Consider the following 15,816-nt stretch of genomic DNA (forward strand, 5'->3'; position numbering starts at 1 on the left):
AAAGGCACGTGTTTTAAATGTAACTAATAAGGCTGTCAGTAACAGGTGCTACTGTTGTTGGTTTTTTCCCCTCTCATTTCATCCACAAAGCAGGAGACACGAATTTGTATTTCCGCTTGATATTTTTCATTACACTAAACCTTAATCCAAACTAGTAAATACTTCAAACGTGCCCACAACATCTGAGCTGAACCACTTAGCATATACCACCAGGTTTTATGTATGCCTGTTTAGATATCTTCATTTCTCTCTTTGATCAGATAAGTTGCACTGAGTAGTTCTATAGGTGGGGCTCTGACAGAAGGCCATGTGAATAGGATATTTGTTTTCCAGTATAACAACCTATCTTCTAAACAAAAGTAGAGACACACTGTTGATTCTTTTAGTGTCTTTTTTGTTTGTTTGCTTGCTTGCTTGTTCACTTATTTTTGGTGGATTGTTTGTTTGTTTGTTTGTTTCCTGACAGATTTCATTAACCCTAAAAAGCATTTTAAAAATACTGATGCCTTTTTAAGAGACAGTTTAAGGGGCAATTCCTGATTTTTGCAGTCTAATCATATACATTCTTTCCTGAGTTCCTTTAAGGTATTGAAATATTCAAAGTTTTGTCCCACAGTTCTTGCCCACACAGGCAGAGAGATTAAATTTGAAGCACTTTTGAAGTAGTTTAAATAAACTGCATTTAATCATTGTGCACAAAATATTCAGAATGAAAGTTCCCTTAATTTGATGTTTTGCTTCTAAAATGAAAGCCACTTTAACTTAGGAGTCTCTATGTATGTTTTAAATACGCTTAGTAAGCTTCACAGCTTTCCTCTGTATTGAGAAGAATCGTGTCTTTTTGCTGTGCTTAATTCTTATCTAAGTGGCAATCACATCTGCACGAGGAGAGGCAGCCTGGCACCATTCTTCTAAAGCCTGCCACTTTTTATTTATCACAGTGACTTTGTTACCCTCTAGGCAGCTCAAAATTCCTCATGAAAAACAGCTCTGTTTTCCAGAGAAATCAGCCTTTTGATTCTTTCTCTTGCCCTTACCCAGTTTGAGAGAACATGGTATTCTCTCGAACAGATCAAGCACTGTACAGCACAGCACTTTCAAACAACTGCCCCTACAGGCCTTTTGTACTCATGACCACAGAGACACTTGTCAAATAATCTTGTGAGGCAGGACACCATTACTGTCATTCCCTTCTATTATTAAAAAAAAAAAAAAGGGGGGAGGAGGGAGGGGGGGAAGCCAAGAAACATGAGAAACCTGAACTTTCATATCCAAAGTTCCTGTCTAGCAGCCCTGAACTGGCTTTCGTCATTACCAGGACACTCTGTGAAGTTTGTGAATGGGGAGGGGGCCCCTTTTTGGAACCCCCCGCCCCGCCCCCCCCCCCCCCGCCTGCCGACAAGGGCAAAACACCCCCGCCGCCCCCCCGCCCCCCGCCGCCGCCGCGCCGCCCCCCCCCGCCCCCCCCCGCCCCCGCCCGCCCCCGCCCGCCCCGCCCCAGATAGCCGCCCCGCCCGCCCCCCCCCGCCCCCCCCCCCGCCCCCCCCCCCCCGCCCGCCCCCCCCCCCCCGCCCAAAAAAAAATGGATCCGGCGATAACCATGGGATCGTGGGGCTACGCGGCTAGGGCTTGGGGGAGCTTTTTGTTGACTTTTTTTGGGGGGGGGGTTTTTTTTTTTTTTTTTTTTTTTTTTTTTTTTTTTTTTTTTTTTTTTGGGGGGGGGGGGGGGGGGGGGGGGGGGGGGGGGGGGGGGGGGGGGGGGGGGGGGGTTAAAAAAAAACCCCCCCCTTTTTTCCGCCGCCCGCCCCCCCCATTCTCCCTCACCACAAAAATGCCTATGAAAACTTTTATCCACTGGGAGTTCACTGCTATTAGAGCCTTCCTGTGTAAGAAAGGACACAAAAATCACTCCAGATTGCCACTGTATTACATAGGGAGAATTGTGGCCTTTATGAAAAACAGAGAAATGGAAGAAAACCCAAGATTAAAAAATTAAAAATAAAAAATAAAAGTTGCCATTATCTGAAAGCTGAACTTTAGTGATAGGCTTCAGAACTTGTCTGTGCTACAGAAGCAGCTACCTCTGAATTAGACCTGACTCAGTATAAGCTAGGTCCAAAATCAGAGCCTTCACTTCAGGCCAAGTCAGGTTTCAGAACAGAAGAGCATTTCTTTGATAGAGAGAGAAGTATCCATCTTATGAGACAAATATACTTTTCTGGTTGTGCAATCTACTGTGCTGACTTAGTACTGGTTCATGGATATGCATGCCATGTAGTGTAGATACAGACTTCTATCCTTCAGTTCAAATCTGTAAATTAAGCCTCAGTCTTGCCCTGAAGCATGTGTGTTTGCTTTCAGATTAAAGATAAAAATAAAGGCTGAGTAGCTGTAGGTTCAGGACCTCACCTGGAGCAGTTTTTAGAATCGTCCTGAGTTGGTTTTCAGCCTGGTACATACAAGTGTAAGGCTCCTCGAGCATTGCAAGTTTTATTCACTTGGATTGGCGGAAACACCTAGACCAAAACTACAGTTTTTTGCATTAAAACATACTCTATCTCCATCTCTGATCCTCCTCCTCTGTTTCAGAATGATGAAGATTATCAATCGACTGCACAAGTCTATGATGCTCCTGCAGTATTTCTCCACCCAGTCCTGGGATTGGTCTTCAGATAATATGAATATGTTAATGGGTCAGCTTAACACAGAGGACAAAAAGGTGAGTATGTCATGCATGTGGACTGCTGAATTCCACTTCTGTTCATCTGCAGCAGCTATTTTTTTTTGTAGATTGTTGAGTCCTCCAATGACATCTGCCTGGGTTACTGCAATTGACTTGAACCTGAAAAAAAAAAAAAAAAAAAAAGACATTTCTTCTTGTTTTATTCAAGAACTTATCAGGAATCTTCCATTTAGGAAGGCATCAGGAAACTCCGTGTAGGAGAATGTTTTCTCCTGAGATGTGTTGCTCTTTCTTCTGAGAGAAGTCTGTCACTGTTCATTCCAGCTAACATAGCAACTCTTTACCTTCTCAGATTTCTGTCTGGCATATAAATCAACTAGATTTGTTTCCAAAGCCAAAATGGCCCACACAAAGAAAACATAAGTTTACATCCTCAATGACCCAGCTGTACTCAGCCCTCTGAGTTGACTGCATACACTGAAATACCTAGTAGAGCTGGAAGGATAAGTGTATTTGTGTCTGTACAGAAACATGTTTCTCTTTCTAAGAAGAAATGGTCAATTCTAATTTTCACATAACAACTCTGGGGACCTAAAAATTTCAAGCATCCCCTTTCATGGGGGCTGTATCTATATTAACCGATGTGCTATACAGGGACCCCAGAAAGACAGTATCAGTGGTAATACAAATACATGTGGTAAATTTAATACAATTATCACTGAATAACTGTAGCATTCTCAGTAGTTTCTCATCCTAGTTTTCTTAGTGTTTCATTTATTTTTGGAAAACTAGGAAATTCCTTTATGGTATCATTTTCTCCATCATCTCTTCTGGCAGTATGAAATTTGGTAGGAGGCCCAGAAAGAAACCACTTGAAAGATTTGGGCATTTTTATCCACATTGGTCTTAATGGGCACTGCATGAGTAAGTTTAGTTAACGCATGGTGAGTTAGCATGAACAATATGAAAAATGTTCCTGTCTGATTTAAGTAAGTCCCCAGACAGCAATTACTTTACAGGATGTCAAACTCTGCTGTAGTCCTTACAGGTTTGAAATACTATTCCTTTGGAGTGTGGTTGTAACTGAAAGACTGCAGGAATACAAATATTAGAGTGCACTTTTGTTCAGTATCTCCTTTCAGAAGGGTACTTAGACATTCACATCAAACAAGTCTCACATGAAATTATCACACAGATTCTGAAGACGGGAGCCATGAGATTTCTTCCCTACTTGGTACAGGTAGTGATTCAGAAGCTTGCATTGATGCAGATAAACAAAAGGCACAGCAACAAGGACTCCAGTGCAAGTTAGACACTGTTTTAGACTTCCCACGTTGCTTATGAGATTATGGATTATCCTCCACATTCTGTGTTGCCACCACTATAATGAAAACAGTGTAGGTATTTTATGGAGAGTATAGTTCCCTATATGTATCTGACAGACACACAGGAATTTGCAGAGTAGCTAACCTAACTTATACACAGTTCACTCAACTGTTTGCTGTTCTTATACCAAAGTTCCTTTACCAAACCAACAGACCTAGATTGCACTGAAGGTGAAAGAAAGGATTGGGTTTTTTGATATCTTCCCTTTGAAGGCTCTGTAAGAAATAACATTTACTTCACTGCTCCATTAAATATATATATATATATATATGTATTTATATATATATATATATATATCCAACAGCACCACTTTCTCTTTACAAATAATTCCTTTGTTCTAATAGACAGACAACAACCTGAGAGCTTGCTATTAATTTTTCCAGTATCAGCACTGAAATTAACTAATTAGCTCTGCAGTGAGATTTATTGATGCCAAACAACATAGTAACCCATTCCATGGATTTCTGTCAGTCTAGATGCTGAGAGTAAATGCAGCACAACAAGGAGTTGCAACTGATGCGGAGGCACCTATTGATTCAGTGTTCAGCTTATTTATTCACAATTAACTCCAGTGTTTAAGTGGAATGCCATTTTTCTTTCATGAGCCTGTGTAGGGTTTGGTGCACATTCATATGTATATATGTACAAGTGTCTACCTGAAAGAAAAAGTTTTCATTGTTTTCTGCCAATTAGCACTAAATTTTCACTTGCTATTCTGAAATTTCTGTCTGGGTAAATAACTAATTGACAGCTATGAAATACAGTTTTTAAGTGTCCACGTGTTCATTGAAACTTAGTAGCTTTAAAAACTTAATAGGATGGCCTAGTCTGGATCACATCAGTGCTTAATGTGAACTCGTTTTGAACACTTGCATTTAACTTCTGCTGTTTGTCTTTATATCCCAGTTATACAACTTTGATGTTCGTCAGCTGCATTGGTCAGAATACATTGAAAGCTATTGCCTAGGTGCTAAGAAGTATTTGCTAAATGAGGACATGTCCGGCATCCCTGCAGCAAAGCAGCACTTACGAAAGTAAGTTATAACCAATGACAAGTACCAGAGCTCCTGGCTATTTACCTTGCAATATGTTATTATTGAAGATAAATATTGTTGGAGATAAGTATAGCAGAGCTTATTTATTTTGTGTCAGAGCATTATCAGCACTTCATTTTTAATTCCTGTAAAAAAAAAAAAAAAAAAAAAAAAAGAGGACTTAGAATCACAGAATAATAATTTTTTCAGGTGGAATGGACTTTTAAAGATCATCAAGTCCAACTCCCTTGCAATTAACAGAGACATCTCCAGCTAGATCATGTTGCTCTCAGCCCTGTCCAGCCTAATTCTGAAAGTCTCCAAGAAAGTCTCCACTTTTTTAAGAAAACCATTCTTGGGCACTATGAGAAGTGAAAAACAGCTTGTTGCTAAAGTAAGGAGTGTTAGAATCACAGAATGGTTTGTGTTGGAAGAGACCTTAAAGATTATCTAGTTCCAATGCCTGTGCCATGGGCAGGGACACCTCCCACTAGACCATGTCGCCTAGGGTCCCACCTAACATGGCACTGAACAATTATAGGGATGGGACATCCACAGTTCCTCTGGTCAGCCTGTTCTAGTGCCTCACTACTCTCTGAGAAATAATTCCTTTCTAACAGCTGATTTAATTCTCTCTTCTTTCAGTTTAAGGTCACTATCTCTTGTTCTATCACTATACTCTCTGATAAAGAGTCTGTCCCCATCTGTCCTGTAGCTCCTCTTTAGGTACGGGAAGACCACAGTCAGCCTTTTCTCTGTACTGAACAACCCCAGCTCTCTTAGCCTCTCCTCACAGGGGAGTTGCTCCAGCCCTCTGATCATCTTCATGATCCTCTTTTGGACTCAGTCCAACAGATCTGTGTTGCTGGTGGTCCCAGAGCTGAATGTAGTACTCCAGGTGATACATTACTGCAAAAGTTAATATCTTTTATGATTACTGAGTAATTTCTTAACATTAAAAGCACAGTTTCACATAGAAAGAATAATTGTATTCTTCAGTTCCTGCGAAATTCCTCCAGCTCGTCACCAATCCTACACAGTCAAAAAAAACTAAAATACCAAATCAAAGAAGGAGGTATTGACGTGCCCTACACTGTAATTTAAAAAAAGCAAAAAAAAAAACCAAAAAAACAAAAAACAAAAAAAAACCAATAATTTTCAGTCAGTCTATTCTTCAATCTACTCTGGTTTAAAAATTAGAGTACATGGAACACGAGACACTTAGAATATAGACATTCCACCTATTATGTTAACAATTCACTACACTGCAACTTCAACACAGACTTTGTGGGATGGTAAGGACATCTAGGCCTAATATTTTCACTTATATAGGAGGGGCAAAAAGCTCAAGGGCCACTTCAAGACTTCATAGAAAGTAATCTGTAGCAAATTAATTAAGCTGGTAAGCTGTTCTTGTTTTTGTTTTCCTCCGTAACATGCCTATGTCTTTTCTCAGACTGAGGAATATCCGGTACGCGTTTAACACCACTCTCCTCGTGATCATCTGGCGCATTTTCATCGCAAGGTCACAGATGGCTCGAAACATCTGGTACTTTGTGGTGAGCCTCTGCTACAAGTTCCTCTCCTACTTCAGGGCATCCAGCACCCTCAGGCACTGAAGCTGTCCATCAACAACCAGCCTCTTCCAGAAGGACCTCCAGTCCCCCCTAACCAGCAACAATGGGCATCAGAATCTGAAAGTAGCAGAAAAATCCACTCCCTCCAACTGCAACCTGCATTTATTGTGCACCAATATGTGTTCATCTTTTTAGTTTTGACAACCAATACATGGTTATATACATGGTGGTATTAATTTCATAGGACCAGACTGATTTTTAAAACCATAAAGCTTTAGGAACAGATGAAGATGGAATATTTTATTGAAAGTTCATTGTGCAAGAGTAAAGATTAACCAAAGTTGCAGTCTTCCCATGTACTACCTGTTTTAGACTATTTTAATCCCATCCTCCTCCATAAAAGAGGCAGATTAAAGCACACAACCTTGGAAGAAAAGAATGCCATCAAAGAAGAACCAGTCAAGGAAATTAACCTTTAAGAGGTCTTCATAAAGAGGCTATTTATTCCTTTATTCTCATTCAGAAATTTTACATTTTCCATTTTTCAAAACCTAGAGGGAAAAAACATCCTAGTTACACTAGGCCAGTGAACACACTGAACAGTTTTCAGATCTTGTCTTATATTCCTACTGAGGACTGATACTTTCAAGCCATAACTGAAGACACAAAGAGAATTTACATACCTATGCTAACTGTACTCACTCACATGCTGCTTTCTTATGGAGAGGCATTTCTTCTCTCATTGGTTAAGGTTGCAGTTATCTTCCATTAAACAGCCTTGTACTTGCATTTATCACTTTTGCTTGGAACATTTCTTCAGCTTGAAAAATGCTCTATTTACTCTGAGGATATAGAGAAGAATACCTAAAAGACTGAAGAAAAAAAATAAATCAAAAACTCATTATTATTTTTGAGAAGTAGGTCTCTTTCTCCATTCCATTTGCTTCCCTGTAGCTCAAAAACAAACTGATACTGTCCTTCAGGATCTCACTAAAGCTAAATCACTTTACTTCAGATGGTGAAAAATATGTACAGACATGTATGGGGGGAATCTTATCAATCAGGACAACTCTGCTACCACTTGTCAAGAGAGCCTGAAACTTATTTCTGTTGAGGTTAAGAAAGGTTTCAGAGGTTGACTTCTGTGTAAAAATTATCATGTGCTCTGAAAGTAATGTTTTGTCCTACTCCACAGTTTAGAAAGGAATTCAAGGATCTTACTAATGCTCATGGCTACTGGAGATATTTGTTTCACCTAGTGAAGCATGAATTCCCCTGGAAAAGACTGGAGAAAGAGAGAATTTTCTTCAAAGTAGCTGGTACAATGACAGCCTTAGTGCAAAAACAGATTTACTCATGCTATCAAATTTTCAAAATCAAAAGTAATAGTGGAATATATTTTGTTCAGATTACACTGAATAAGTATGGTAAGATTATGAGACTTGAAAACAGCCAGTTTTTGAAAGAACTGCAGCATCCAGTTTGCCTGGACTTGTGTCACATTAGCTGTCTTAATGCTGCATCTCATTAAATGCCATAATGGCTCTTTTGAGAGTTGAGAATAGCATTTACAAAGCTGTCATTCTTTAAAGGGTTTTGGTAGCAAAGGCAAGAGCAAGTTATGATGACTGTGTATTTTTATTTGAGCATCCAAGCTGATTCAGAAGTCTTTGTAAAGATGCAAGGAATTACAAGATAAGATATGCTTGTATGCCCTGTGGGTCTAATTTTAAGCAGCTGCCAAATGATGACTGCAGCATGCCCTAACCAGAAACCTGGTATCCAAAATGGCAAGACTCCGGCATTTCCTAGAAAAGATACAATTTCCTTAAGCTCTTGACTTGAAAACATACTTTCAAAATGAAACTGTTAGTTGTCTGTTTTCCAATGCCAGAAAGTTGGCGGTGCATTCTGTGCGTTGTGCTAATTTAAGATATCACTGTCTAGAAGACCAGGTTTACAAGCTGGGGTCCAGATACTTTATGCATGCTCCTTCTGTAGCAGTTTATATGGTGAAGGTCAGCTGCATTATACTTGGCTAACTGGGACTACGGTTACCTTAGTAGAGCAAGGCAGGTCACTATAGGGATGCCACTAGAAAGTCTGCATTCCCTCAAGTAAATAATCAGATCATCAGCCAGCTTCCAGTCTAATTATATGAAAGGCTTAAAGCAGAACAAAACCGCAGACTATTTGGAAACAAACTTCATTTAAAAACAAAAAATGAGGTAAGAATTCTACCTCATCTCCAAGAAGCCTTTTCTGTAAGTGCCTGACTTACACATGAAGAGAAGCTTCAGCTGAGGGAATCATAGGTCTTAAGCTGCACACAAGATAAGAACAATACGGTGTCTCACAGAAAAGTCAAATACTGCAGATGTGCTATACCTGCAACAGATGGCTGATGCAGACCAGACATACTACTGTTGGGCTTTGAGTACGGTGTCCTGCCTTCCCTTCACCAATGCTAGTTATGCCACGCATCCTTCAACTATGCCTGTAGGCATTCTTAGTAATTTGCACAGGCTGTATTGTTCCAACAAGTCTAATATGTATGTGCTCAATATGAGTACATTTGAACCTGATTTCTGCATGTATAAAAGAACACTTCAGGCTTCACGCAGAACATTGATGGTATCACATTCTAAAGTGCTTCAGCATTTTGCTGAAGGTATCAGCTACTGCAAAGCTCCTGCTCATCCTTGAAAGACAGCTGGAACGTTACAGAACTGCTGCAGTTGCGGATGGCGTATGCTAATCTGGAGACCTTTCACAGCCTATGCAATGTTGGCAGAAGCTGGTTCCAGTGCTCTGGCCTTGCCTATGGGGGAGATCAAGCTGTTAGCTTGTCTTAACACAGACATAACACATATGAAACTTGAACCTTCATTTCCCTGTGGTCTGAGACATTTTCAGGTGATCATCTGAACCACAACATAAAAAGAAAAAAAAAGACAATAGAAAAACCCAGTGGAGAACTGACACATGGCAATGGCATTTGTCTGCCATTTCTGATAGTAATCATGGAAAGCTGCACCTAGTGAAAGAATTTGTTCTCACCTCAAGTAGTGACTTACCTTGGACATGTTTTACTTTGTGCTTCTCAGTGTACTTATATGCACTCTGAAGAAATCCAAGTCTTGGAGACTATATATAAAATGCTGAGTGACAACTTCTTTTATTATTCCAAATCTCTCTCCCTCTCACATATACTCACTCTTTTCTCAAAAGAAAAACAAGCTAGGGCTCTTGTTAAGTTAAATCAGAGGTCCTGTGAAGACCTATGATTTGTGCACAAATTAATGTGAACAATTCAGGAATGGACACTAATCATGGCTGAAGGCTCAAAGTTTTACTACCTGAATGACTGAGAAAGGTCTCACTCAGACTCCCCTCCACCCCCCGCAATCGAGGTAGCATGGCCAGTGCTATAGGGAAAAACTATGAGGGACATTTCTACAGCCTGTGCTCATAGCAGAAGGGTTGCTAGGTATGGCACATCCTGCTCAATGAGGAAAGGGAGATGCAAGAAATCAGAGAAGCATGAGCTGCCAAACCTAGAGGGCTCTGTCTCCCAGTGGGCAGGGGAAGAGCTCCATCAGCATTCTGTGATCAGTTTCTTCTCATAAGATGGATAAACTAAAAGGCTCCCTAACAACCTGTTCAGTTCTTTCCCCCAAAAGCCAACAGGCAGCATAGAGAACAGTATTAGCAGACATCCTGCATAGCCACAAAAGAAAATACCTGCCACAGGACAGTATAATGAGATAATCATCTGTAATTCTTTGTACTCTATGAACCTGCAGTGTAGCTACTCGCTCATAGTGCTGGAGGCCTTCAGTGCTGCTACAGCAATAGCATGCATGACTGCTGAACGCAGTGTACTCATGTTCTGTTAATTCTCTGTGTAAACACTATTCTGTAGTCTGCAGATGTATGAAAATATCATTTCATTGTCCAAGAAGAACGAGTACAAGCTTGCCATTAAGAAGTGTCTCTGCTTTTCATTAAATTGCTGTAACAACAACAAAATCCCTAAATGAATCAGAGTTGAAACTGGTATTTGACTGACAGCCAAGGCTGTTTGCCTCCAGCATGTCCACTATAAGAAATAAAATTTCTCTCCTCCATCCTTCTCTACCCTGATAACTTTGTTAAGAAAACTACATTATTTCTTCTTAGAAGACATACTGACATTCAACTTAATGTTGGCACATTACCCACCTCCTCAATGGATTTGTTATTTTACACTTTCCAAGAAAACATCATTATAGCTGTCTGTGTGCATGTTTACAGCTTTCAGCACAAGTGTGTTCTCATGCAACATGCAGAGAGGGTAACATAGATGTGTTTATACTGAAATGACAGGCCTCACTTGTTTGATATACTCTATTCTAAACCAGTTTAAGATGAAGCAAGAAAACCTATCTTTGTTTCAAATGTAAAGAAAATCTAACCTGTAGTACTATTAAATAATCAAATCATGATCATGAATGAGCAATTGGGAAAAGGTGGGGGGGTTGGGGGGGGAAGCATTCTTTTATTTGTAAATATGCTACAGCTTCTTGGTTGAAAGCATATGGTGTTGCTCTTCCAGCACTGACATTCAACTGCAGAAAGCAAAAGTGAATTTTTAAATTTTTATTACAATTAGATCCTTTATTCTACAACTGAGTAAATAACATACGGTATATTCGCCATCAGTTAAAAGGAAGAATATTTCACTATATGGTGCTAAATATTAGTATGAAGGTGGTACAGATTTACTTGAGGCAATTAAAATAATTGTATTTGGGGAATAATTAAGTACTATCCCACTTCTCTCTCTTGCTAAAAATCCAACTGTGAATTGTTTTGTTCAGATTAACACAAAGCTGCTTATGAAAAGTTTCTTGTTCTTATATAATCTTGGCAGATTTTACTTAGTAAAACCAATATTCTCCCGCTTTCCAAAGTTTCTATGGTTCTATCTGCTATTTCTATTCTCCGGTTAGCTATGAGACAACTGTAAATCTTATACATTGTACTTACAAATTTCTAATGTAAAGGCGTAAGCTTCTGAGCTCACAAATCAGATAAAATGGGAAATTCACAGATTCTGAGAACTTCAGCCATAAAATTGTTAATATGATATTTATGTTACTTTAAACATTTAATAAAACAGAATATTTTAAAACTATGGTTATTTGGTATGTGTTTAACTTAATTGCTAAAGGAGCTGGTTACTTGCAGATCAGCATCGGCATCGTGTCTGCAGAACATCTGTACCGTGCTGCCATCCAGGTCACAGCGTATGTGGAACCACAGCCCCATCTACAGGAAGCTGCCGTCACAAGCACCTCCTGCACAGGCCAGAACAAGAGAAATAAGCAGGGAAGAAAAATCTCTACTTTTAATAAAGTAATGACAGAGAGACATTAACCCAGATACCCACAATCAGGATGGGAGCAGCTCAACTAAATCCACCCCAGAAAGAGAGAGGGACAGGTCTTCAGAAAGAACAGACTGCTAATAATCAAGGTTTTGCACTTGGGCCGGAAGAACCCCAGGCACCTGTACAGACTGGGAGGAGTGGTCCTTGAGAGCAGCTCGGCAGAGAAGGAACCTGGGGGTTCCTGATGGACGAAAGACTCAACATGAGCCAGCAGTGCACTCTGGCAGCCTGGAAAGCAAATGGGAATCCTGGGCTCCATCAGAGAGGGGTGGTCAGAAGGGATAGGGAGGTGATTGTCCCTCTCTACTCGGCTCTTGTGAGGCCCCATCTGGAGTACTGTTGTCCAGGTGTGGAGCCCTCAGTACAAAAAAGATATGGAGATTTTTTGGATGGGTCCAGAGGAGGGCCCAGAAATGATCAGGGGGCTGGAGCACCTCCCCTATGAGGACAGGCTGAGGGAGTTGGGTTTGTTCAGCCTGGAGAGAGAGAAGCGTTGCGGGGTGACCTCATTGCAGCCTTTTCAGTACCTGAAGGGAACTTACTCCCAGGAGGGGAGTAAACTCTTCGAAAGGGCTGACAATAGCAGGACACGGGGAAATGGTTTTAAGTTAAAAGAGGGAAAGATTTAGGTTGGATGTTAGGGGGAAGTTCTTCACTAGGAGAGTGGTATTGGCCCTGGACAGGCTGCCAGGGAGGTTGTGGATGCCCGTCCTTGGAGGTGTTCAAGACCAGGTTGGACGGGCGCCTGGGCAACCTGATTTCTAGTAAAGGTGTATGTTTGGTGGCCCTGCCAGGCAGGGGGATTGGAACTACATGATCCTTGAGGTCCCTTCCAACCCGGGGTCATTTCTGTGAAATCTGTGATTCTGTAACCCAACCAACTTCCTCAAAGTTTACTACTTTCATTTGACAATATTCCCCAGTACCTTAGTTTTACAAGGTAAGACCTTCATTTGACATCAGAAGTCATTTCACTAATTCCAACAATCGTAGTGTCAATTGTTTAGCATGTACATCTCTTACTGCCAAATCACAAATGTATTTTTCATTCAGATTTTCCCCAAAAGGGGAAAAAAGATGTGTTTGGTTTTTTTTATCTAGTTTTCAAATAAGACAAAAACAAAAGAAGAATGAATTGGACCAACTCCTGAACAAAGAAAAACCCAGAACAACTGGAAAACTGAGGTAGTATTTGGCACATACCATTAATTCTGAAAGAGAAGCCTTTTGTCCATTCCCATAAATAGGCAATCATGCAAACAGTCTAGTGATCATCATCAGTTGGCCCGTTTCTTTTAAACAATGAGGTCTTGTGCAGCATTTAGAACATAGAGTGAAGACAAATACAGGTATTGTCTTGTCAACAACACAGGCTTAATAGATACAAAAATGTGTGTGAGTGGGAATATCTTTGAATGTGTGCAGATGTGTGCACATGTATATGCGTCTGTGCATATATATACATATATGCATATACACTGTAAGTTCTACAAATTCTGCAGGACTAATGCAATGCTGCAGACAAGGAAATCTGACTACCTGGCTTGGCCTTGAACAAAAGCCTTTGCACGTGAAGACAACGGGCAACAGTACTGATAACAACTACAAATCTATCTCAAACTAGGAGAGACTGATAGCACTGATAGACACCAGGTTCAACAGCTGAGGACCAAATGAGCTTGTGCCTAAATGGAAACTTATGACTGCAAGTCAATCATCTTACCCCACATAGATTGAGCAGTCCAAAAACCTTTTCAAGACTTTCTGCATAGCAGCTGAGTGCATGACAGGATCTCTCCTGTAGAAGGGATGCCTCCTGAGGTTATATCTGCACAGAGATCCCTTATACCTTAACATCAAGACATCTTACCATCACTCTGTAAGTGACTAATAGTTTGTTCCCAGAGTTGCAATAAATGGTCAGGTTAGCATTATTTTGAATCTTGTAGCATTCCAAAAACAAGATAACAGTGAAAAAGGGTATTTCAACTCCTTCTGCATCAGTTCCTGGGAAAGGAAATAACCCCATCCACTCCCTTCACCAGGAATTACAGGGCATGAAGCAAAAGAACAAGTAATGCCCAGAAAGTGATTGGTCTGCCTGTCTGGCAAATGGAGGCTTATCAATGGTTAAGTTATGATCACAGAATCATTGAATCATAGAATGGCTTGGGTTGGAAGGGACCTCAAGGATCATCAAATTCCAACTCCCCTGCCACAGGCAGGGCCACCAACCTCCATACATAATACTAGACCAGGCATGACAACATTAAAATATGATTTATTTTAATTCCAGTGGATTCCTCAACATGCTCTGAGTGAAAAAAAAACTTCCTGGTATCTAATCTGAATCACCCCTCCTTTAGTTTAAACCCATTCCCCCTTGTCCTATCACTACCTACCCTTGTAAAAAGTTGATTTACCTCATGTTTATAATATCCCTTTAAATACTGGAAGGGTGCAATGAAGTCTCCCTAGAACTTTCCCCATACTGAACTAGCCAAGCTCCCTCAGCCTGTTTGCACAGTTGCTCCAGCAAGGTGCTCCAGCACCTTGATAATCTTTGTGGCTCTCCTCTGGGCCCACTCTTCACATCTTTCCTGAGCTGGGGGCCCCAGAACAAGATGCTTGACTGCAAGTGGGACTTTTGTTTGTCAAGATCCCTTTGGATGGCATTCTTTCCTTCTGTCATATCAAACCACATCACTCAGCTTCGTTTTGCCTGCCAACTTGCTGAGTGCACTTGATCCCATCAAACATGTCATTGAAAAAGATGTTAAAGAGTATCAGTCCCAAGATGGACACCTGTGGGACACCACTCATCATTGGCCTCCATCTGAACACAGAGCCATTTACTACAACCCTCTGGTCATGATCATCCAACCAATTGTTTACCTTCTGAACAGTCTACCCTTCAAACCCATATTTCTCCAATTTAGATTTAAGGATGTCATGTGGGACCATATAAAAGGACTTGCAGACACCTGAGGAGATGACATCTGTTGTCCTCTCTTTGTTCAACGACTCTGTCACTCCATCATAGAATGCCACCATATTGGTAAAGATACGTCACTGAATTCCTCCATAAAAAATAAGAATTGCATCCATTGACATTCATTGATGCTTGCTGAATGTTTTTTGGAGACCAAGCAGTGGTTGCTAGCACATTACACTGGTGGGTGGTGAGTTTCAGCAACGGGGACAGCAGTTCACTTTCACTGGTGCAATTTTCAGGAGTCCGGCACGCATGCTGTTGTTTATCACCAGCAAAAACCCATAACCGATGATGGTGGTTGAAAAAGTAGTATTTCGTAGATAAGAATCGGCTCTATCAAATAGTGTTATTGTACTCTTTGTACTTGTTGCAGTTTTCATGGAAATAAATACAAATACTTTCAGAACGACTGAAGTACTTAAAATTACCGCTAAACCAGCACTTAAGAACTGCGCTGCCAAAGCATCAATATTAATTGCCACGTTGTTGCTCACAGATCTTAATGCAGAAATAACTATCTTTTTTATATACTTTACAAATATTCAAGACAATTTCATACATTTATTCTTGAATTGTAGGCATTTTCAATTTTATTTATTTTTTGCTCTTGTCCAAGACTTAGAACATCACATTTGGAGCACGCTGTTTCCAGGCTGGTGGAATTTTGCAGTTTTTTTTGTGACAGAACCTTGTTCTGGATGACCAAC

At 40.5% G+C, this 15,816-nt stretch overlaps 1 protein-coding gene across 2 annotated transcripts in view; it reads left to right on the forward strand.

The window, feature by feature from the left end:
* FAR2 (fatty acyl-CoA reductase 2) overlaps positions 1–11,859 on the forward strand; it is a 120,018-nt gene extending 108,159 nt beyond the window's left edge. Inside the window, exons 10-12 of one of the 2 annotated variants that reach the window (XM_015871232.2) lie at positions 2,590–2,719; positions 4,976–5,103; positions 6,560–6,829. In XM_015871232.2, the coding sequence (XP_015726718.1) occupies positions 2,590–2,719; positions 4,976–5,103; positions 6,560–6,722 (421 nt within the window). In that variant the 3' untranslated portion in view covers positions 6,723–6,829. Of the gene's footprint in view, positions 1–2,589; positions 2,720–4,975; positions 5,104–6,559 lie in introns of both variants that reach the window. The other variant, XM_015871226.1, reaches the window with a different exon arrangement.
* Positions 11,860–15,816: the final 3,957 nt, after the last annotated feature.

The sequence above is a fragment of the Coturnix japonica genome, chromosome 1, assembly GCF_001577835.2.
Source record: "Coturnix japonica isolate 7356 chromosome 1, Coturnix japonica 2.1, whole genome shotgun sequence".
NCBI classification, from domain to species: domain Eukaryota; kingdom Metazoa; phylum Chordata; class Aves; order Galliformes; family Phasianidae; genus Coturnix; species Coturnix japonica.